The 24,663-nt window shown below is 38.4% G+C and overlaps 1 protein-coding gene across 1 annotated transcript in view; it reads right to left on the reverse strand.

Moving 5' to 3' along the window:
• Nucleotides 1–24,663, reverse strand: part of KIF16B (kinesin family member 16B) — a 122,010-nt gene that overhangs the window by 85,738 nt on the left and 11,609 nt on the right. Inside the window, 4 exon segments of the mRNA XM_031552295.1 lie at nt 16,912–16,971; nt 18,698–18,763; nt 21,501–21,676; nt 24,404–24,535. Of these exon segments, the coding sequence (XP_031408155.1) occupies nt 16,912–16,971; nt 18,698–18,763; nt 21,501–21,676; nt 24,404–24,535 (434 nt within the window).

The raw sequence follows: 24,663 nt of genomic DNA on the forward strand, positions 1-24,663 counted from the left end.
CACTGCTATTTTAGCAGGCTGACCCTGAGCATCAGCTTTCACCCAACCAGCATGGCCACACCACAGCGTTCAACGCTTCCTCTCTCTGCAGCTCTCACCTGGACTCACCCTCTTTGGCCTAGATCACAGAACATCCAGAGCTAGAAGGAACCCCCGAGGATCACCAAGCCCAACCCCCGGCCCCACACAGCACCCCCAGCCTCAGTGTCAGAGCAGTGTCCCAGCGCTCCCTGAGCTCCGGCATCGGGGCCGTGCCCACTGCCCTGGGCAGCCTGTGCCATGCCCACCACCTCTGGGGCACAGCCTTTCCCTCACCCCCACCTGCCCTCCCCTGACACAGCTCCGTGCCGTTCCCTCAGCCCTGTCGCTGTACAGACAGCAGAGCTCCACTCCCTGGGAGAGCTCCTCTGCTCTGCACTCAGGGCCCTCAGTTCATCTAGAACCTTTTCCATCTTTGCACCCCTCCTTTGGATGCTCTTTCTAGTTTTACGCCCTTCTTACGCTGCAGCACCCAGATCGCAGGCAGTGCTGACAGTGAGGCCCCGCAGCGCAGAGCAGAGAGGACAGCCGCTGCCCTCACCCATTAGCACACAGGGCCTGCTTCCATTCCTGCAGGGTTGCTCTCAACCCTCACATCCCCAGGTCTGAGAGATTACTTACATACAGTGTTCCCAATGTACTTACAATTTTGCTTGTGTCAGACATCCCTATTTTCCTCTCACTACTCAAAACATCTATGTGATCCTCCCAAGCTCTCATCTGTCTTTCATGCTGCCATACTACCTTATGACAGTGAAGTCTCAACCATCCTCCTCCCCATTCCAAGGGGCTTTAAATTTATATCAGTCCCCGGGCTTTCCACTTCAAACTATCTGCCATCAATCTCCTTTCTATTATTCTAATTCTAAGTCATCCTGTCCTCTGTGAGATGTTCTGCTTGAGAAATGATGTCTCTCCACTTTATTATCAGTAAACTTCACCAGTTAATGCACCTAAAGAAAAGATTAAAGATGGTCAGGCCCAACAATGAGCCCCTACTACCAGCTTCCCTCCCTCGTAATATTTCCTCACATCCTCTCTACAACTACTTTTTATTTAGGTTCTAATCACCACACTAGTTAAATAGGGGTCCCAGGGTCAGGCGGCTTTACTGACATCAGTAAACTACAGCTGCTTCTGGCATGGATCGCTGACGGACCAGAACACGGACAGACTTCAGCACATACCAAGGGGGCAAAGCACTAACAACAAGCTCTGGAACTGACCGCAGGTCCATAGACAACATTGTAAGTATTAACTAAAAAGGAAACAATTCTTTAAAAAATTGTTGTTTTAGAAACAATAGATTTACAGTTATGCTTGTTCTAACTAGACATGCGGCAGAGTTAAGTATTCAGTTTTAAAGACGTTTTCATTAAAAAAGGCATTCCTTGAAATTAGTCTCCTCACTAACCTTGCCAATGTAACCCATTTAGGAAGTAACATTAGTCAAGGATTTGAGTCCCTCCACAATTTACTTCAGCATAATGAATGTAGGTCAGAGCAGCAGCTCTGAATTTAACATCTGATTTAGCTCTGAATGTTTAGCTCCAATAGGTAGCACTTTAACAGACTTTTCCTTTCATTCCATTTTGAGAACAGAATTTATAATGACTTTTCTAGTGGTTGATGAAGGTATTATCACCTTACTTTTTTTTCCAGAAATAATATGCTGGTTTTTACTAGGTCAGTGACAGCAAATACAAGTTGTCACTTTATGTGAAGTTTTTAGTGCAAATTAAAGGACTATTAAAAAGTCAGAAATTGCAAAATATATATTCCCTTTGATCTCAAGTCAAATGTTTGAGGATGCTACAAAAAGACAGAATAAAGTGCCCTTTAAAAATTACCAATTTTATTCTGTGTACCTTAAGCATAAAATAATTAGTACTTTAAGCTGACAAATGTAATTAATAATTATTTGCACATCATAAAATGACTATGATTGTTGATACTCTTCTCCTGAAAATCTGGTGAAGTCATTTGGGAGAAATAAACTTTTCTTAATAACTAAACGAGGATACAAATTCTACCACTGAAAGCATACTAAGACCTGTATATGAACATATAAATATACATAAACTGTATTCATATATATGCCAATAGAATTGATCACACAACTACAGAATGCCAGAAGAGACGGGCCACAGGAAATGCCCATGCCCATTAATCACAGTTAAAGAAACTGCAGTTTGTTTCAAGATTTTAAGAACCAAACATATATGAATTACTTATTCCAGTTTGCAATAACCTAATATAGTCATGTAACTGCTTTTAAGGGAACAGCATGAGAGGACACCAAATACTTCAAACGTAAACACAGTATAAGGATCTCCATTGCAGTCATCTTCCTTGCAGTCTCAGGAAAACCTCCATGGGGCCTACTTTTTGCCAATTAACATGAAATAATAAAGAAAACAGACATGTTCACCAAAGGAGGCATGACATTAGCTACATTCACACACTGTAATAAATAGAGCTAGTCTTCCTTCTACAGTGGCAGAACTTTCTGTTATTTTTATACCCGTACTGAGGTTTCCAAACATCAGTGCACAAATACTGCATACTGTGGTAGCTTTGCTTCTCACGTGAATTCTCAGTGACTTCTGTCAGCTGCACCTCAAAAATCATACATCTACTGGGAGGTAATTCATGCTATGTAAATGAGCTCAAAATAAAAGATTATGCACTGGTATGGAATACAGTGTAGCACTTTTCAGTAACTTTAATGACTGGCAAGTAAATCACAGAATCACAGAATGGCCAGGGTTGGAAAGGACCTCAAGGATCATGAATCTCCAACCCCCCTGCCACATGCAGGGCCACCAACCTCCACATTTAATACCAGACCAGGCTGCCCAGGGCCCCATCCAACCTGGCCTTGAACACCTCCAAGGATGGACGAGGCATCCACAGCCTCTCTGGGCAGCTGTTCCAGCACCTCACCACTCTCATAGTAAAGAACTTCCCCCTGACATCCAACCTTAATCTTCCCTCCCTCAACTTAAAACCATCTCCCCTTGTCTTGCTGTTACCTACCCTTTCAAAGAGTTGATTCCCCTCCTGTTTGTAGGCTCCCTTTAGGTACTGAAAGGCTGCAATGAGGTCACCCCGTAGCCTTCTTTTGTCCAGGCCGAACAATCCCAGCTCCCTCAGCCTGTCTTCATAGGGGAGGTTCTCCAGTCCACAAGGAATATAGGGTAAGTCTACTGCATAAGCCTCAAACTTTGAGATAGCCCAGGCACTAAGACATTCATATTTTCAGAAATTAAATCAGACCTCCTTGATTAATTAACCATTTATACAAAAAGAGGTGTTTGAAATATTTGTTTGGATTAGAGAACCATGTCTTCACTGACTGAAACCAGTCAGTGAACCAGAGAAAGAAATACTGGGAAATTTCTGATGTGATAATGTAAAGACTGTGTAAACAGAGGTAGAGGATAGGGAGAGGTAACTGCAGATTAAACATACACATTTGGACAGCTGAAATGTGTAACATTGTATTTACCACATTATCAGTTTCATTTGGCAATGAAAAAAATCAATATTAAGTAGGTTTATGTAAACAAAAAGGCATATAGATGTGTACTTTTCCTATAGGAGCATACTAACAAATCAAAGGAACACCAGAAAACTGGAACCATACTCTCTTTTTTCTTACTCTTCTTAGTACAGTTAATTCTTTGTTATACAATGATCACTCTGCCTGAGCATACTTATTTTTTCCCCAAAAAATATTTTGAGCATCCCTGCAGCACACAGTCAGTCAATTAATTAACACTGCAGAAGAATAGCCATATCAGTATTCTAAACCCCAGTTTTCTCAGAGTTCCCATTAAAGAGCTGCCACTACAGCAGCTGCAGAAGCACAAGTGACAGGTGGATCCCACTGGGAAAAAAAAAAAAGCAACTAAGGACATCATCCCTTCATGCAAAACATAATCCACAATTAGATATCCTGATTTATTTTTTTTTTTAAAGCTTCAGGACAGCTTAACTTACTCTTTAAAGCAATCAAGCTTCCAATCATGGCTAAGATATGAAAGTATGAATTGTTACCCTGAATCCATTCATCTTCAAAATAAACTGAAAAACAGCAAAGACCAATCACTGCTTTTTCCAAGATTACATCTTCTTGAGCTGTGTCAGCATCCTTCTTTGCCTAACATTACCTTATCAGAACAAAATAACTGTACAAACTTTAATAACTAATGATTTTTAGCTCTTATGGATACATTCCTTTTAGCAAAAATGTGCTGATGGAAAAAGCAAAGCTGGAATGAAATCCTTCAGAATATATCCTTCAGCAACAGTTTGCCCAAATGCTGCAAACTAGATTTCTCAAGAAGTTAAATATTTACATTTAATAGGAAGCTCTACAGAAGTTGGTATGTTTAAAACAGATTGAGCTCTTAAGTGGCTTGTCGGAGACCGATTACTCTTAAGTATTTCTTTTGAATTTACCTAAGAGTAAAAATTCGAGATGTAGAAGAGCAGTGAGGCACTGGAAATGGCTGCCCAGGGTGGTGGTGGAGCCACTGTCCCTAGAGGTGATCCAGAAAAGGATAGGTGTCACATTGAGTGACATGGTTTAGGGAGCACTGTGGCAATGGACTGATGGTTGGATTAGATGACCTTAGCGGTCTTTTCTACCTCAATGATTCTACGATCCTGAGATGAGAGGAGCAAACAAAAGGAGGGAGAAGAAACGATTTCAAGACACTGTGAAAGCTGATTTGGGAGTACTAGAAGTAATTCCTAAAAAGACAGGAGAAGAAGCAGACCTGACCATTTCACTTAAGTTTTAGATTGGAACTGTTTACAGACACTCTTCTTGCTCAGCAGTCTGGCTCCCTTCCAAAATACTTGCCACAAAGTTCAGTCAATGCAAAACGCTATGGGCTAAAAAATAAATAAAAATCTGTATCAAAAGAACAACTGAAAGATTTGAGATTCCTAATCTAATAAAGTGACATCCCACACAATAATTAGGAAAAGATGGTTTTTTTGTATTGTATGACTGAAATTGTTTGACTCATTAGTGGGTGTCTGGTAAGCGAGCTTCTTTATTCCACAGAGTTGTATATATAATATCAAACGTCTCTCTTGTGTTTATACTACATTCAGCATGATGCAGATCCAGCTTCTGGAATAAAAATAAATAAATACTAATCCCCTGCCATAAAAGTAGATGCTATTTGAAGGCTAAGGGAAGAGATGAGGAAACATGGACAGTACAGTCTTTGATGAGGTACCACTGATGTGAAGGGATCTAAATACGTCTTGCACTATCGTATAACTTCAATAAAATGAAGGAAGGGAAGGGCATACTCCTTCATTTAAAAGCAAGAGATTAGTTATTGATATAATCATGAATTATGAAAGGTTCCTTCACTCATATCCATGGTCGGTAAGGCAGAAATTCTCACCAAACATGGTTGTTCTAGTCAACATGACAAAAAATATAGCACCATCACACTGGCTACTAGAGTCAGTTACAAACAATTAGCACAACTCAGACACTTCAGTCTTAAAAGAGGAAGAAACTTCTACTACCCAAAGCCACAAAGAAAACCACAACTAAGAGGAAACTCTCTAATCAGATTTTTGACTGTCTCCTACAGTTTTAGGCCACACCACCCTCGTCAACCAAGAAAACCTGTAAGAACCAAGATCAGAAAATTGGAGTTCTGTTGCAAGCAGCTTACTGTTAAAGTGCAGGTGCTCCAGCAGCAGCCCACGCAGGCATCGAGAGCTGTCTAAATATCAATTAAAAATGCAGATGCAGGATGCAGAACTGCTTAAATGAGCAACTGCTAACACAGGGAAGCTAAAATTAAAGCAATAGCTTCATTAGTTTTCCATAAAGAGAAAGAGATTTGTAAGACTGATAACACGAGCAGTTATCGGTCTCCTAAGGCCATCGTACCCTTTCTGCTCTTCATTGATTTTTTTCCCCAATCATGTGCTCACCATGGAAATGCAGCTTTCTATTAATATACAGACACCCTATTATTGTAGTAGTGCCCAAATGCAACACTATGTTTAAATGCGTTTCCATTAGAAGCCTTGGCAGATTCAAAGTAATTTTTCAGGAAACTTGGCCTTCATTCCTGGAACTACAAGGACAAACTTAACAGGTTGAAATCTCTGCTCCCCGACACTTTAAACCTAGCACAGACAGAACTGCTATTGACATGAGAGAAAAAAAAAATCTCTGAATAGAATTGCGGATTTGGCTAATTCTAAGTATAGATGCCTGCTTGGCTGCTTAAGCTTCCTGGACGTTCGTCTGTAAAATCCTGTTTTCCAGTGGCTTATAAAACTTCAGCCATCAAAGCTGCCACTTTCCACGCTGGAACATCTGCTGCAGGCTGGTTTGTGCCCTCACCAGCTTGAGTTTAAGGGAAAACTATTCTTCTATTTCAACAAATGAGGCACACGGAGTATTTTGCAGGTAAGCTATGTCTGCAGCGGGGTTCCACCTCTTCACAACCTTCTATCTGTGACTGCACTAAGCATATATTATTCTCAAAAGAAAAATAAATCTACAACTTTCAACACTGACATTAACAGCAGAGAACAAGGCTTTCTTTTTTGCCATTGGTGATCCTTCCTAGCAGGAGGTATTGTACCTTTCAGCTAAGAGACAGCAACTCTGCCCTCAGTATTCTCTGTGCTGGTATCTGAAAAAGGGAAAGGGCCTGGCTGGAATAGAAAGAAACAGGTGATCTTAATTCATCCTCTTCTCCCATATGCATTAGGATACAGTCTTTAATTACACGATCATATATTGTCTACAGGATCTGTGAATAATTCATTCTACAGATTGTACTCTGGGAATGAATCAAAAGAATGCAGGGAACCAGACTTGTATCCACAGGACTTCTAATTCATTTGTTGCTCACGCTGGATGATGAATGAGTCCTGGAATTGTAAAGGGAAAAAGACTAGTCTTGTAGCAAATGCACTTATTCCTGTTAAAAACTATTTTGTTGACTGTGTTTCTTGAGAGATGAGAAAATTAATGAAGTGTTACACTTCTCTGGAATTCTGTTTTGTTTATCTACCTAGAAGATCATCTTTACTTCCACAGATTACTTTAAATCTGTCAGTGCTGTACCACAGCTGAAATGTCCCACTCTCTGCTGAAAAAAAACTGAAGAGTAGGACTATGCAGAATAATATCCATTAACTACCAAGGATTAAAAACAGGCTTCTGGACTAGCAATGCAATGGCAACATCTTTTGCAGAAGCAGCAGCTTGGTTGCCAGGTCGTTCTCATCCCACACAACCCAGCCACTGAAGTACAGAATACATGAAACTGAAGAGGTGCGTGGCAGAGAAATGAACCTATTCCTCTTTTGAGAAGAAGGTCAGACTGCAACAGCAGCAGATTGAGCCACCTTAGTGGATTAAAATACTGTCTCCATAGTTGTGAAGAACAAAGAATGAACATCACACTAATGGCAATTCTACAACAGTAGGACTGCATGAATCAACACTATGCTCAGTAGCCAATTAAGACATTAAGCTGGGTGCACAACAGTACTATGCATTCAAAGCTATCAGAATTGTGTAGTAATAAGCTCCTAAATACAAAAAAAATCACGAGCAGAATGAAACGCTTCTTGTATTTCGTATCAAACGCACATTTCCGTACAACTATTTGAAACAGTTCTTCTGTGAAAGTCTCAGACAAACTTGCTTTTTTCTTCTAAGATCAAGATGTGAGAATGTTTCTTTAGCCTCCCATAACCAAGCCCAACAAGGACTTCACATTCTATTATTGCTGCTTGTTAGCTCTTTGCTGATCCTTTAGAAGAAACAGCTTTCAGAGTTTATTTCTTCTTGTCTTTTTTGTACAGGCTAAATCAGGAGCTACCTCTGCTTTCAGTTTAGCTTTCCTTTCTGCCAAAGGAAAATTAATAGAAAAGCAGACCAAATGCCCAGGAGGAATTGTTGAACAAGTGGCATCTGAGCTACAGAAAGAATTTCAAAAGCAACCCTTTCTGTCTGACTCCCTCTCATTTGAAAGCTGCCTACAAGCCCTAGGGATGGATTAAAGCTAAATGTGGCCTGGATAATCTACACATGCAGGGCCTCAGTTGTATGGAGAAGGATGGAAGCAAAATACTTGGGAGTATGGTTATTCCTAGAAACCAGAGGGCCTCTATTGGAATGCACAGCCAGGATCAACCAAACCATTCAATCCTGTCTTAATCCACGGCTGGTGAGCTCAGAATCTACAGCCCCCAACTGTGCTTCTCTGATGGTCCAGGTGGTTTCAAGTGGGAAGAAATGGCTTAAAACTGAAATAAAAAAAACAATCAGTAGTATTAGGCATCCCTTGATTGCATCTTTCTAGTTGAAACTGAAATTTCAAAGTGGTCAGACCACCGCAGAGGCATAGCAAGCAGCTATAGAGCCTACAAGAGAGAAGGGAGGTTTCTCAATAAGATGAACACAGGTGGCAGACGCAGACTTGAAATCAGACATCTATTTCTTTTGAAATCTACTTTTGACTGCTGCACTCAGTGTTCCCCAGGTGGCTGGGACATTTTCAATAGTGTTTCTATTAGGAAAAGAGCTACAGTAGATCAGTAGCACCAGTTCCCAATTTAGTATTTTTTCCCCTTTCTTTTACAACAGCAAGTCAATGCTGTTGTGGGCAAAGTAGGAAAAACAAAAAAATAAATCACTGGTGAGCAATGAAAGCTATTATCTTAAAGAAAAAGCAATGTTAAAGTTTTTCTTTGTTAGCTTTTATAGAATTTTCTATTTTCTTCTCTCTTAGTTTATACTATGCTACACTTAAGGAAGGGAGGTGATCAAGTAAAGCAGTAATCATCATTCAATAATGGCATCTGATTAGAAATATAGTATCAAAAACAACATCTATTAAAGGCTGGAAAAAAAAAAAATTTGGATGATCACTGTCCAAACTGAAATACCAAAGCAGAAATCTGTGTGCTGATAACAGCATTAAGATCCTGCCAGGTAAATATATTCATTTTATCACACTGAGAGAAAATAAGAAGTATGTTTTCCTTCCTGTGTGCTTCTGTGAACCAAGCCCGAGAGAACAAAAAGCTTGTATGACTACAACTACTGCCAGCCACATTTCAGAAATACGTAAACAAAAACAAAGCACTGGGCTAGGTATCAAAAAATAAATGCTGGTCAAAGTGACAGCTAAACTAGATATTAGATATCATGAATCCAGGAGGAGTTGTGCTTAAATGTCATACAAGGACTGAGAAAAGGACTGAGAACTATAAACATTTCCTTGTTACCCAAACAACTTCCTTAAAAAAGCAGAAATAAAATGCCCTGCATCTATGTCTACAGTATATTACCTGGTCAAACAAGAGACACATCTCTCCCAGGACCTGCTCTTCAATATCCCTAAAATATCAGAGCTTTCAAGTTGAGAAAATAAATATATTTTTAAGGCTTTAACTGAAGTAATTTGTCAAACATTTCAGATATACAGTAATTTGAAAAAGATACTGACAAATAACTGTGATAATCTTGAATGTGCACAATCACTTTACACATCATCCCACCTGTGAATTGTTGTTCAGAAACATTTCTGTCAAAACAGTTTCTCAAGTTCTTCAGGACCTGCGCCTAACCCGGTGTTTTGGCATTCTAACAATCTTATTTTAGTATTTTAGCAATGAAAGTCAAGATACTGCAAATCATTTTGCCTTAAAATATCTGAATTAAATCGGAATTAAGCCTGAATTACGCATTCAGAAGCAGTTGATTTTTGTATCTGTAGCGACATCTAGTGCAAGAAACAGGTACCGCATCTAACAGGCTTCTGAAGGAAAAGAATCTATCGTTTACTGCATGATTTCTGACTGACAAAGACAGACATGAAAAATTAACATCAACTCTTTTAAACCCTTCTTAGTATCTTGTCTTCTTCATAGCCTTCACAGACCAGCTGAAGGGAACCACATCAAGCAAAATGTAAGAGGCCAGTTAATGCAATGTGCATTCGTACCTTTCCATGCAAAACCAGTTTGAGGTATGTGCATACATCATGTAAGTGCTGGGTAGAGAGGATGCTCCGAGCAAACAACCAACCTCAGAATTAGAGCTGGAATCCCACTTGCTCCATCAGCTTATCAAAAACAGAAAGGAAATTCAGGAATAGCATGCCTTAAACACTTCATAGGCATTCGATCCTGTTTTAATTTTGCAGTGATCCTAAAGCCTCATCTTTAAAATCCACATGCAGGGGACATAGCTTGTAAAAATGAAACAAAAACTGAAAGCATGCTGAGAATAGTACAGATGATAAATAGAAGTTATACAGTAATAATTAAAAATTGCTTAAATAAAGTACAGGTTTAAGTGTCATTGAAACTATACAGTTCCACTTTAGGCACAGCCAAAATTACACATTCTAACCAAAATGCAACACCAATATGTCTAACTAGCAACAATTTTACAAAAATTATTCACTTACTGCTATGTGAAAAATCTTTAACAAGTGTTATTCCTGCCAAACACACAAATAAACACATATGCCAAAGCTGAAAATGAACAGCTTAAATACAGTATCATGCATACATCGGTTTGTACATAAATACACACCATTCCTGTAACTTTATTTTCCATTGGCCTACAACAGAATCATTTTAGGGCCTGTGTTTGAGAGGCACACAGCCAAGAAGTCCCAGTCACGTTCACATTCTGAGGGCAGGATTAAATCTTATACTTGTGTCTTTTGTGAAAACTTGCATTACATGCCATCTCCCAGGACCTACTAGTAAAATAATTGAGGTGATTTGAATGATTGCAAATATCTGTTGTTTTTGTCATCATTTTTACATACTCACATGTGTGTGTAATGAATAAATATTCAGTATATATTCAGCTACTCATTAGATATCTAGGACAATATATTATACATTATGTTCCTAACGTTGGTTTTACTGGTTGCAAAAGTAATTCATGGGATAAGTGTTGTAACTACTGAAGCACACTATGAGACATGAACTATCATTAACCAATGATGTTAAAAACTTTAGGAAAATAAATAAAAATCTAGATTTTGTCCTTCAAGAACCCAAAACTTACACATCTCTGCTTTGTAACCATGTGCATTTAACAGACAGGAGGATTTCATGTGAAAGTTACAGACATTAATTGAGAGCCCTTTGCACTTGAGAATTGAGCATGTTCAAACAAGGGAGAAGTCCTTCAATCTGTTTTATGCCCTCCTGCTGCATCTCTCCTTGTAAGAGTCGCTGCAGAGAAAGATGGAGCTGAGAAAGATGTCAGTGAGGATAAAGATGAGCAGACGTATTAAGTCAGAACAGACAAGATTTAGGTTAACACGACTAAATTGCTGAAGTGAGTAAAGCACAGAAATAAGCTATGGAGTTATTGGAGGCCAATTCAAGGAAAAAGGAAAGAATGCAGAAAACAAACGCTGAAAGGGCGAAGTGCTGAGGAAGAATACAAAACAAGTGAGAAGAGGAAAAGGACCTCAAACAGTCAAGGTTAATATAAACTAACAAAGTGGCATAAAACAGGAAATGGTGATGTATGTTTAGCCTTATAGGCGAGAGAATGGAGATAAATGTGCTTAAATATCACCCAGCAGCGTGGGTTACAAATATATATATTATGTGAAGGTGCAAGTAAGTGCCACTAATGCAGTATTTATATAGAGCACAATGGACTGCTCTTGACAGAGTTTACTTCAGTATGTAATCCAGCATGGATAGGAAATGATTAAAGTCAAAATCTATTAGCTTCTGCCACCCTAATCCGCACTTTATCCAGAGGGACACAATTTCTTTCAGTTTTGGTTTCCCAGTGTCCTCGCTGGCTATAGCTACAATTCTTAAAGAGCCCCTGTTTAGATGAACACATCTACCACAGTGTTTATGTTAGTCTGTACTCTCTCATCATGGCAATGCAACAGTTCTTTACCTCCTTCAGAAAGAGGTATGTACAATTATTTTCTTTTTAATCTATATTTTAACTAAGTAAAAACCCATAAAGAACAGTAGATGTTAACGCTTGGAAATGGACATTATTAGCAACAGTTTCCTTACTTAGATAGGAAAACCAATTGTTAAAGCCATGAAAATGTACTACTAACTAATACACAACCAAAGGGTGTGAAAAAGAAAAAGGTCAAATAAGCAGCAATCAATGACATATTTACACAGGGCAGTCAAGGACTGCAGCAGAATTAGTGTCACTGATAGAAGTAGGGCTGTGCCAATCAGTCCAACTGGACAAAGCCAGAAGCAGCAGCTACTACTTAAAATATTGATCATGAGAATTAGACACACACACACACACACACACACACACACAGGGAGACCTCTGTTCTTTCAGACTCTGGGAAGACCAATCTCTGCATTCTCTGACATCAGCTGAGCTCTCCTATACAGCACTAATGACACCATCAGAACCAAATAACAGTATAATGACATAAAACACAACTCTAAAACCACCGTAACACATACACACAAACATGCAGAAGAGCATCTGAACAACACTAGGTAAGAATAGTATGCACCAAAAAGGAAAAAGCTAACAATGCTACATAATCTCTACTGTATCACTACTAATGTACTATAGCAATCTCTCCACAAACAGTAAGAGGGAGAAGAAATTAAAAAGACAGAGGGGAAAGAGCAGTAGAGATTTATATAAAGGAGTGTACATTTAAAAATTAATACAAAGGCTGCTGAAGGTTACAGAAAGCAATTGGAATATGCACAAATTGGAACACTGGCAAAACGATGCCAGTAAATGATGGGATTGGTCACTTTCCACTGATGACAGGTGGTGGGATGAGGGGAAATGGCCTCAAGTTGTGCCAGGGTAAAAGTTTAGGTTGGATATCAGAAAAAACTTCTTTACAGAAAGAGTTGTTTAGCACTGGAATAGGCTCCCCAGGAGGTGGTTAAGTCACCATCCCTGGATGTGTTTAAAATCCGTTTGGATGTGGTGCTCAGGGACACGATTTAGCAGAGGTTATTAGAGTTAGAGTAGTATGGTTAGCTTGTGATTGGACTTGATGATCTTTAAGGTCTTTTCCAACCTGAGCAATACTGTGATTCTATGATAACACGTAGTCAGAACAGCCACATGTAAAGAAGTTTTGCACCAAATAAAACCTCAAAGAAAGAAAAATTGAAAGTCAGATAGGCTACCTCAACATCTTAGACACCTTCCAAGAGGATTACAGACCCCAGGACTGATACTACACAGAATACAAAAAGGTCTACTCCAAAGAGCAAGTAGGTTTTCTTCCCTACTCCTCTTTTTCAGGGATTTACATAGAAAAACATTAACAGAAGGGAAAAAGAAAAACAAAGAGCAAAGAGATTCAATGACAGCAAGAAAAGAATCAAAATTGTGGAGTTAAGTAAGTGCTGAGGCTGCAAGACACCTGAAGGCAGAGAAGTGATGTACAGCAGTGTTGTTTTGTGCAGTGCAATTCTTGTGAGAGCAGATGACATTTAGGAAACAGCCCAAAGCCTACAGGCTTTAAATCAACACCATCACTTAGCTTTTCAATGCAGTATTTTAATGAATGCTAAGCATCATTCTCCTTCCTTTCTACTCACAACAATATCCTCCATTCAATTAAAAAAGGGATAGAGGACAGAATCTACTACTAGGTTAGTAAGGTTAGAGTCTCATACTGTATTACAGTGAGGAGGTCAAGAATGAAGATAAACATCACTGTCAAAAACAATGCTTGTCCCTTCAGACATATAACAACTCTGAGCAGCTGCCGTGCTACCGTAACAGATACTTCATGAGACTTACCATAAGTTTAAAACCCCTTTTAAAACCCATTTTAAAAATGTATGCAGTATCTTAATCTTTGCACTATGATAGTGGGAAGATTTTTTTTGGCTTTAGATGTGATTTGGCAGTAGTTCAGACTCCATACGAACTCAGTCTCCCTACAAAAGGGGTCCTTCCGAATGCATGGAAGGAAGAGTACACTATCACCACTACCACCACTGCTCCAGGATGTGTCCAGTCAGGCAGCAGGACATATGGTTCATAAACAGATCACAGTCAATACAAGCATTCAGTCATACAGATCCAGCACTCAGAATTGACAACATTTACAGATAGAAGAACAGTTAAACATCCTCAAACTGATGATGCACCCTGTGATGGCAACTGTAACTTAGGGTCATAGGGAAAAAATGGCAAAAGAGGAATAAGCATGTTAAAAGCTACAGGCAGAAATAAGGCAGAATGCTGGGATGTGCATGTTAGCTGCACCTGGGGCACAGTACTGACTGAAATCATTCAAGCTGCCAAGTATTCTTTAAATCAAAAACTTGCCTTCACACGGTATTCTTTCTTCCTATCTGGCAGAATTTTCCATCCTGCTTTATTATTTAGCATTTAGTTGTTGCTGGTAACACATAAAGCAAGGTTCAAAGTAACTCTGAAGTGTGAACAAGTTGGAAGAATTTCAACAATCTTTTCAACTTCTGAATGATCACAACGAGACTAGAAAAGAATGAATTCAGCATTAGTCTGTCCTAGTGTAGCTCCGGGGGGGAAAAAAGTTAAATACTTAAAAATTTTAACTGAATGAGCACAAACAAGACTAACCTGCTCAAGCTGAGTTCAAACAATCTTTCAATAAACAGATCCCAGATAGAATTACCATTTAACCAACTCAAATCACACAGCCAAGGAACAACGCACAGTCAAGAAATTACCAAACTCCTCCACACAGCCAGCATCAATCTCCTGCAAACCACACTTATTTACTCAGGGGGAAGAAGGTAAAGAGAAGCAGTTTGTAAAGACAAACATGACGGCCTAAGGTCCTTAATGAAGAATGTTCTGAAAGCTACTGGTGAACAGCATGGAAAAGTTGCAGCTGTGATTGCAGTGATGTGAGCACAGTATTATTTCTAAAAGGGCACCAAGACCTTCAAGTTTCAGAAGCAATCTGTATGACCTGTGCATGCAAGAAGTGGTATCTATATATATAAAGAAATAAAGCCAGGGAAGGAGTCCGTTACAAGAAATATTGCTTTCTCTGGTTTAAAACCTGCTTTCCCTATGCAGCCTGGCAAGCCTCCATATAGCCCTTTCCCATCCAGATGCTGGCAGTGATCTCCAGATTTGTTAAACAAGAACTGGAATAAAACTACAGATAGCCTCAGTAAAATGCTGTAAAATAAAGCAGTAAAATCAGGAATTCTTTTGCAGATTTTCAGGTTTTTTTCAGGGCTGAGAAAGTTTCCATTGCTTTTAACCCAGAAGTGAAACATGCTAAAATAATATGCTCAAATGGCAACATGTAGAAGTGCAAAATACAGAAGCTGGATGAATTAACTAACAAAAGCTCTACCAGAAGGGCAGAATTACAGCTTCTCTGTTTTGAAAGCTTTTATGTTTGGCTATTTAACAAACAAGGCTCTCCCTTGTTTCTTTGAGTTGTTCCATCAATAGATCAATGCTTCGTACAGCCCTGCAATACCTATGGAAGAAGCAGTGTATTTCCAACATTAAGCTAAGAAGACTTTCCACATCGTGTTCACTTTGCAGACTAGAATTTACCAATTCTCTACACTGAACTCAACAATTCTCATGTAACTCCCCAATCCACACCTGAGTAAAAAGAAGAAATAGCTCTATATAAAAGTGTATCTGTATAGATGCTTCAGAATAACAAAACAGAGGAATAATGTAAAACTGGACCTAAATTATCTGAGGAATATGCAAATGGTAATTCCCAGTTCAGTGTCTGGACAGACATTAAACAGCCCATTCTGTAATGCCATCTGCTAGGCAGTTTCCAGTCCTGCTCTGTTCTCTAAGCTCTTTGTGCTTTATTTTTAAGCACAGAGTCATTTGACTTACTTGCAAGTCAGATAAAAGACACAGAGATGAACTTAAAATAAAAATTAACACAATTAAAAAGTGATACACAGCAAAAATCAACTACAAAAACAAGTCTCAGTTCAGTGCTAAGGAGAATTTTTTAAAATACTACATGCTTGCTTGAATCACACTCTGAATAAGTGTCTTCTCAGCATATACTGCAAGTCATGAAAGCTTAGAGTTTGTTTTCCAAATTTTTATTTAACAGAATAGTTAAAACATTTGGCAAAAACATCAGTGCATTCCATGGAAACCAAACTGTGGGAATTGCTCTTCTGGGTGCACTCATAAGGAATCATGAAGTAGCCCATTAGAACATCACCTAAAAATACCATCTTCAAGAGCCACATGCCAACATAAAATCCTACTAGAACAACTGGACAGTAGAGAGGCAAGAATATATGTAGATAAGACAAGTGTATCAGTCTACATCATTCAAAAAACACAGCATGGAAATCACCAAGTTGCCCTCTGGGATCTGCACTAAAACTGCTAAATGCAAGAGAGTACTGTGTGGATTTAACTGCTTCAGAAGTATTCTGGAGTCATGTAACAACTGCACTCAAGCCAGCTTACATGAATGAGCTGCAAAAATCCCAGTGCTTGGGGACTCAGCTTAGATCCATCTGTTCTGTTTGATGGAGACCTACTGGAGGATACTCAACTGAAAGCTGTTATTCCAACTTTAAGAACTACTTCTGACTGAAACAAATCTGAAGACCAATGCAAAAACCCATATCCTCTATGCAATGCATTTACTGAGATATCCAATACAGCATAAAAGGTGGTTATTTGCAGTTATGGATGCTATACAAACACCAAGGGGATGAGGGAGCCTCTTGCTCTTGCCCCAAGCTGTCTTTCTTTGCAGTAAAATGGAAACATTCAATATGGTAAAGATTTGTAAGAAGGAAAAACTCTAAGACTAGTTCAAATTGAAAAAGTATTTGTCTTACTTTCAGAATATTTTGGGTTTCATTCCACTTGTTTGTCCATTCTTTGGTCAGTTCTTGTACCTGTAAAGAGAACAAATGTCTGAAAAATCACATCTCTTCCAAAGTCCAAATTAATTCTTAGACAAGTATGAGATATTTGTGCAACTCTTTATGTAAAGTTTAGGACTTAAATGTTTAAATGAGAGCTACTGGTCCTTCACTAAGAGACTAAACCATGACAGAACACTTAATCTGAGCTAGACACATTCTGGTCAAAACAAACTCCAGAAATCACAGAGCAGGGCACGCAGAAGAAGCAGCAGCAGGCAGCCATCATGAGAGAATCAGAGCTAAGTTTGCTGCAACACAGAAATCACTCAGCTGAAATCAGCACTGAAGTCAGGGTCTGCTTGCAAATGCGTTACTAACAGGGGCAGAGCACTGCATATCAACACAGAAGTGTTGTCCTGCCTTTCCTAGTCACCATCTCAAAGGGCAACTTATATGCACCAGAAAAGGCTCTTTTCATTACAAATCCCTTCTGGCTTTTTAGAAAGCAATGTATAGAAAGCAATTCGGGCAGACTGACCTAAAAGCTGGGGCTGACTTGGAATCATTATCACATATGTATGTACACACACATGCATACACACACTTCAGTTTTTGATATCAGCAGACTTCTGCACAGGAATTAAATTCAGTAACTTAAAAACGTACACAATCGTTTATTATTTAAATCCACTTCAAAGTGCAGAATGATGAAAATCACTACGGCTACATCCTTATAAAAATTTGCTGCAAGTAAAAAAAAGGTCCTCACAGTTCCCACAAAGACCTCCCACAAGCAGCAGCCTACACCCTAGCTGTCTTTGCAGTTGAAATGCAAATGAATCAAGAAGAAATAAATGTATTTATCTCATTTCTACCTCTATCTCAAAAATCCAGAGAAAAGTAAATACATTTTTCAGTGCACCATCAGTGTTGGTGGTCAGAATGTTAAAGAAGGGAAAAAAACCTGAAAAGACTGAAAAGAACTATTAAGAATGCCCATAAGTCTATTCACCACATCACTGTTCAGAAATCGTTCTTACATAAGGACAAGCCAATTCATTAAAGCTACCATGTATGTGTCACACCATTTAAATATGGCAATAAAGTCTTTACATCTGTATAAGCATTATTATTGCACCCATTCAAGTATTAGAAAAAGCTACAACCACTGCAATACCTACTTAGATTTTTCAGTAATCATGTCTGCAGGAATTAGGTTAAACAGTAATCAAGTGACCTTCTAATGAGGTTGAGAAAAGATAAAACATGCTCAGTATGCTTTCCATGCAGAGGGCAATACTCCTGAGCAGGACAAGCAGCTATTATTGCCAGAGTACAAATAACATACTTTAATTAGTGTGTATACAGCAGCTCTTATTGCTCACTACACCTAGATAAAAGCTCTGTTTGTGCACTAAAATAAAATTACATTTCAAATGTTTTAAAAGCCTTGTCTGAATATGAGAAATACATTTACAACTGAAGGTTCATATCACTGCTTTGCAGGTTCCACTTAAAATATACAGCACAACACGATAGGGATCCCTGTGTGTACCACAGAGCTGTAAAATGCATTCCTAGCAGAAATGTGGCCCATGGATAAATCCAAAGTGTACCTGTAGATATGGCTCATACTAATATACCTTGTTTTTTAATGGTTTAATGGTCATGTTTATAAAAATAAATGGCTATCAGTTGCACCAAGGCCCTTTTACTTCATTTCTTTGTTTTTAAGTTGATTTATGAAATAACTCACCCTTGCTTCATTCTGCTGAAGCTTTTCTTCCATACTTAAAGCTGTTGGGGAATCCAGGAGAGCAATCTATAATTGTAAAAAAATAAATAGCATCAAGTTAATAAAAGATGAAAAAAATACAATTCTGGCAAAATCAGCTGAAAGAAATTACCTGCTCACCTTCTTTGATATTTAGTATGAAATACTTCACACTCTAACATATGCCATTTGACCTTAAAATACTGTAAACTCTCCAAGTAATCAACGTGTTGTCAAAGCAGATATTCTCAATCCAAATCATCAGTTTGGGAGCATTATTTCATTCCCTCTGAATACATGTTGTCACAAACATGCCCACACAGAAACCAGACAAGATTACAACACACGATTCCCCAAATTTAACTCTACATTCCTGTTAAACACGAAAAGCTATTATGCATCAATACTTAACAGCTTTGCTGTATGACATATCTGTGTTGCCTATCTGTAATTAAAAACTGTATATAAGTTAACAGGCATTAGAAAAGGAAACTACAGACACAGAAGCAGTACTCATTGTTATATGACCTCCCACACTGAATCCAGCACTGCATTTCAGTAGCCAGTATCTTCAGTGATCTACAGAAGCATTTGCAATACAGTATTCTGGGAATATAAAGGAAGATCAAAGAAGAAATTATGAAGGGATTTGTATTCTATTGTGCATACATAACACCACTTGCTGTTTTACCAACCACCACAAATTCAATTAACTTAAGCAAATTGTCTATTGTCTGCCATACAGCCATCTATCACATCCTACAGCCAAACCAGATTTATTTTGTGATATCCACTGTTTTACAAATTGGAATTAGGACAAAGCATTACACCTTCAAAGGGGTCTGTGCTATATCTACCTTGCTAACATATTTAAAAACTAAAAGTGATCTAGCTAGGGAAGAAACATTCATTTTTCTCTGCTTAAGAATACAAAAGAAGTATAAGAATATAACAATAATTCAGCCCCAAGAGGAGTTTTCTAATTGTTCATAGCAGAGCAGAGCTCAGCTTCAATCATCCACAATACCTATTACAGCTTCATACTATGGTCCCATTCCCTTTTTCAGCAAATGTTTTATAGCGTGAAATCTAGCTGAAGTACTAAACTTACATAAATAAAAGGTCTGTGCTGCACTGACATTTCACACTGCACAGTCTATCTAAAATAAACTTAGGTAGTTCTAGAGATAAATCTAGAGAATCATAGAATCATAGAGTATCCATTCAGTTGTCTCCTCAAATCATATTTGCTCAGGCATTAAATCTAGCAGCCCCAAGTGGCATTATTTAGAAGAGATGTATGGCTTGAGCAATTGTACATTCCTTATTGTTAGCTCAGTTTCATCATCCTGGAAACAGAGGAGAAATTAAGCTTAACCGAGCCTGTGCAGCAAATGTTTAGAGTAGCCAATACTGAGAAAAGACAGAAAAATAGCACTGAGCAGAAGAGAAATTCTGCAAGTCGATACAGGTGGAGAGGGAGAGGACACAACAAAAGGTGTGTTTTTTGTGTTTTTTTTTAAAGCAACCCAGCATTCTGTATAATTAAAATAAAACACTTCCAAAGAAACTATGCTTCGTTCTGTACAGCCCCATAAGAAAATCAAATATACTGGATTATTCTCTCCAGTCTGCAGAAGCTTTGCACTGGGCAGGGTGGTTCTGGCAATCACTCCTACTGTTACGAAGTCTTCCACTCTGATCAGTCCCAGTTCCTTAGTTCTCTGACATTTCAAATCAAGTAGTCTGGTGACCCAACTCCAGAAGTGCAAGCCTAACTAGCATACTTTAGGAAGAAACAACAGTTGTTCAGACAATCTAGTTGAGAAACCCTTCTCAGAGTAAAAGACACACAAAAGCCATATAGTTTTCCACCAGTGGCCTAACTTGGCCATTTTAACCTCCTGTGTCTAAGAGGTGTAGTTATGGCATGTGTGCTCACAATCACCACCACCATAACCATCATCTGTTGCCATAGAAACAGTAAAGTTAAGCAAGCAGTCAGTATCAAACTTTGCAAGTTTTACAAATCCAAATCAGAAAACTCAGAAATATCTAAGATTTGTGCTTTTATTACTTTTGGATTATTGATATATCGTTCCCATTTTCTTTGCTCCCTATTATATTTACACATTGGCAGAAGCTGATATTTTCTGGAAGAACAGAATTACCAACTCAAAGAGGCAGGGCCTCTCAGCAGTTCCCCTGTCTGAGACATAAATCTAAGTAGGAGAGCTTTCAGTCTGTGCCAGTAAAAAATATAAACCTTTTCTTCCATCACAACTGAAAGTACTTTTGCATGTTCAGCACACAACATGCTTCTAACATACTGTGTAGATCAACACAAAAAAACCCATGTTACCCAAACCCACGTCAATATAAAAACACAGGAACATGGTCATCTTAAGTACTTTATGCCTTCTGCTACTTTTGAGAGACCAGCTAATGTACTTCTGCAGTCCATCAGGCTAGACCCAGCAAATATGTTCTGTTCAGTCTCCCTGTGCTGAGTTGAGTACCTGATCCCCAGCAAACTGCAATCAAGGCCTGATTACATTAAGAGAAAGCTAAAAGCTTGAGATTGATAATTTTTCCCCCTCCTGTTAAAAGAGGTAATCTACTGGCCATATGGAAACTGATTCAATCAGTAAAATAATATTCATTCATAGCCTCATAGAGCTTGTTTACTCAAATCAATATAATGAAAGATAATTATCTCATTACGTTCTAGAAATAGATGTTATAGCTCAAGGAAAATTACACATAAATTTCAAGTAAAGCTAACCTGATTCCCTTGAGCAAGCAGGGCTTTTAATCGGGCTATTTCAGCTCTCAGCTCACGGATCAGTTTGACGTTAGGATCTTCATTAATAGTAGGCTTGTTGATGATGTTTTTGGCTCTATTTGCATAGCGAAGTGTACTTAAAGTTTCTCCATAATTGACATCAGCAGGTGAAATAGCTGAGGAGATGAAATCAGAAACAGTTTATCCAGCACCATGTGTTTTATTTAGTAAAGCTAGTTTATATTTGAAGTCTGATAAAGTTAACATGGATGAAGAGACAGAAATACATACCCACTACAACAACAATTTGTTGAGTACTTCCTTCTGTTCTACTGCCTTCGTGGCACTATAATTGTGTTTAAGTGATTTAAATAATTAGGTCCAGCAATCAAGAGTTGTAAAGCAATCTTTCAGTCAACGTATGTAACATTTACAACTCATTGGTAAGCATAAATATCCTGTATAAATACTTCACAGGCTCCTGGGAATTTCCACATGAACAGTGGAAAAAATCACCAACTATTTTATAGAGGATCAATGTAATGATCCAATGGAAAAGTCATTTCAGGTAGAAACATGGTACTTTTGCTCCAAGTTTTGAAAGTAACTTAAATACCATTAAAGTAAAAGATAGATGTGAAAAACAAACCAAAAGAAGAGCTTCTATCACCCATTTACAAAACTATCTGTTCTGCTGAGCTGCAGGTGCCTGGCAGCAAGCAGAATATTCCTTATCTGAGGCAGCAAGACAAATAAGTACTGTTGTTACAGGCAATTCAACAAGGAGACGCAATGGATTTTTACTCAAAGTGCTGATGCAATGTTTCAGCTAATTTTCCTAACAATTTGTAAGATGTCTAAATTAAAAAGAGACCATCATTTGGAAACGAGGGACCAGAAGTCTTCTTAATGATGCAAACGAACAAGAAACGCAAGGAACCAGACAATGAAAACTCCTGAAAAAAATAATTAAGCAACCATAATTTTCTGGCCTTCCACATTCCCTGAACAATACTAAATATTCCTTTAACGATAGAGATTGTCTGAATTAGGGGAGATGCTCACCAGTCTATACTTCCTCTAGCTCACACTACTCACTTTTCTACTTTATTTACTGCCTCCCTCCCACTACTCAATTATTCTCTTTCTGGACAGATGCCACAATATTTTATAGAAACATGACATATCAGAATCAGACATATTTTTATAAGAACCTTTCCTAGAGCTTCAGATGATCTTCCTGCTTTGTTGCGTGAGTGTTTAGTTATAGAAAAGGCATGCCAAACGTATCTGGACAGCCTGTCAGGCTCTGTTAGGCAATTCAGCCACATTATCAGTAGAGTTACTGCCGGAGAAGAGATCAACCATCAGGGCTGTGCCGAGCAGATGCATCGTTAATAGATGGAAAAGTAGCTGAAAAAGCAGCTGTGCACTATAATCATTAGGCACTGAAAGCTCACTGTGTTTTTAAAGCCTCCTCACCACCCCATCACAGAATACACTGAGTTACTTAACCATGTAACTGTAAGAAAGCATCAAGGAAGATGTTAGCACAGCGTTAGTTGAACAGCCAGAAGAACAAAGCCAGCATCTGGCCCACGATCGTCTTTTGATACCGTGAGCAGTCTTAGGAAAGGAAACGGCACCAACACCAGAAATATCCCCCAAAATCTTGCGGTGTGAGAACTCAGAAAATCCAACCATAGCAAAGCAGCTGAAGAACCAGAATTTGGTTCAATGCATTTTACAATCTCGACTTCCCTGCCCAGCCATTTCTCAGAAGAGGAGTTCATCAATTAAACCGCATCACAGTTGAATAGGGGAGAAATTTCTTCACACCTACACCTCTGACATCCCAAATTCTTCCCTCCTCTCAAATACTATTTTTTAGTAGTTTAAATGGTTGTTTTTTAATGAGATTCCCATCCCAATCTGTTGAAAAACCTGCAATACATGCCATACACGGTTTTTAAATCAAGTGATCCTTATAGTGTTTCCTATAGGTAAAAAGAAAGCTATAAGAGAAGTTTGTAGGTTGACTGATAATGAATAATTAAATCTCAAAAAGTAAGTTAACAAAAAATGACATTCTTACCCACTGAATGTCAAAAGAGACCAGGCTGTTTCTGCCACTAACTCTAAGAATGTTTTGGAAAAGTAAACTGATTTACACATCAATATTGACTAGATTCACAAAACCCTTCTTTGAAACAAAACAAAACTGAGGATGAAAGTCTGCAACCTGTGGAAGAAAGGTGTGAATAGAGAATTACAAGACTTCATCTAGATCCAGGCTTGTGCATTTATCACAAATATCAGAGCTGTCCTGAATGCAAATGAATCACAAGAACAAACAGGAGATATTATTTGAAGATTAACTGGTGAGATTAGCTTATCATTACACTGTGTGTGTGTTACAGACTAACACAGCACTGAGCTCAGTGTCAGAGCAGATGCAGACAATTAGGCACATACATTTGGATGACCCTTGTGTATGTGTAATGACTGTACATATACAATCTGAAAACCTTGTTATGTTTGTGACCAACCATAATGCATCCAGAAAGAGATCACAGAGTCATAGAATCCTTAAAGATCTGAACATAAAAATGAAATTCTTAGATTCTGGAGACACAACTGCCATTGTTCACGACATTACTGAACAAATTAGACAGTTCCCATGTACATAATGAGACCACGTACAGTTGTACTGCTGCAAGAGATGTTCTGTAAGAGTGCAGGTATAGACAAGAGTGTTACTAGAAAAGTCAAAGAAAGAAAAAAATTAAAATGTGTAAATAATGCTCTGCCTGAATGAAGCATCTGGAATCTAAATATTTACAGCTAATCCTATTAAGCATGAATAGTTCTGGATGCAAAAAAAGTCATTTAAAAGCACTTACTGGCAATCATTATAGTTTTAGAGTTTCCTCCTAGGCTATCTTTTAACAGCCAAGTCAACACAGAGTCTCTGTAAGGCACAAATACTTGTTTCTTCTTTGAAAGAGGATTTGTTGCATCCTGAGATAAATCAGCTGTGATATGAAGACAGAAAAAAAATAGCAGTTATACATTTTCATTCATTTTCAAACACAGAATATATTCTAAGTTACCATGTCATAGAATCAGTGTGGCTTTGGTTGGAAGAGACTTTAAAGATCAT

Source organism: Meleagris gallopavo, chromosome 2 (assembly GCF_000146605.3).
Source record: "Meleagris gallopavo isolate NT-WF06-2002-E0010 breed Aviagen turkey brand Nicholas breeding stock chromosome 2, Turkey_5.1, whole genome shotgun sequence".
NCBI classification, from domain to species: Eukaryota; Metazoa; Chordata; class Aves; order Galliformes; family Phasianidae; genus Meleagris; species Meleagris gallopavo.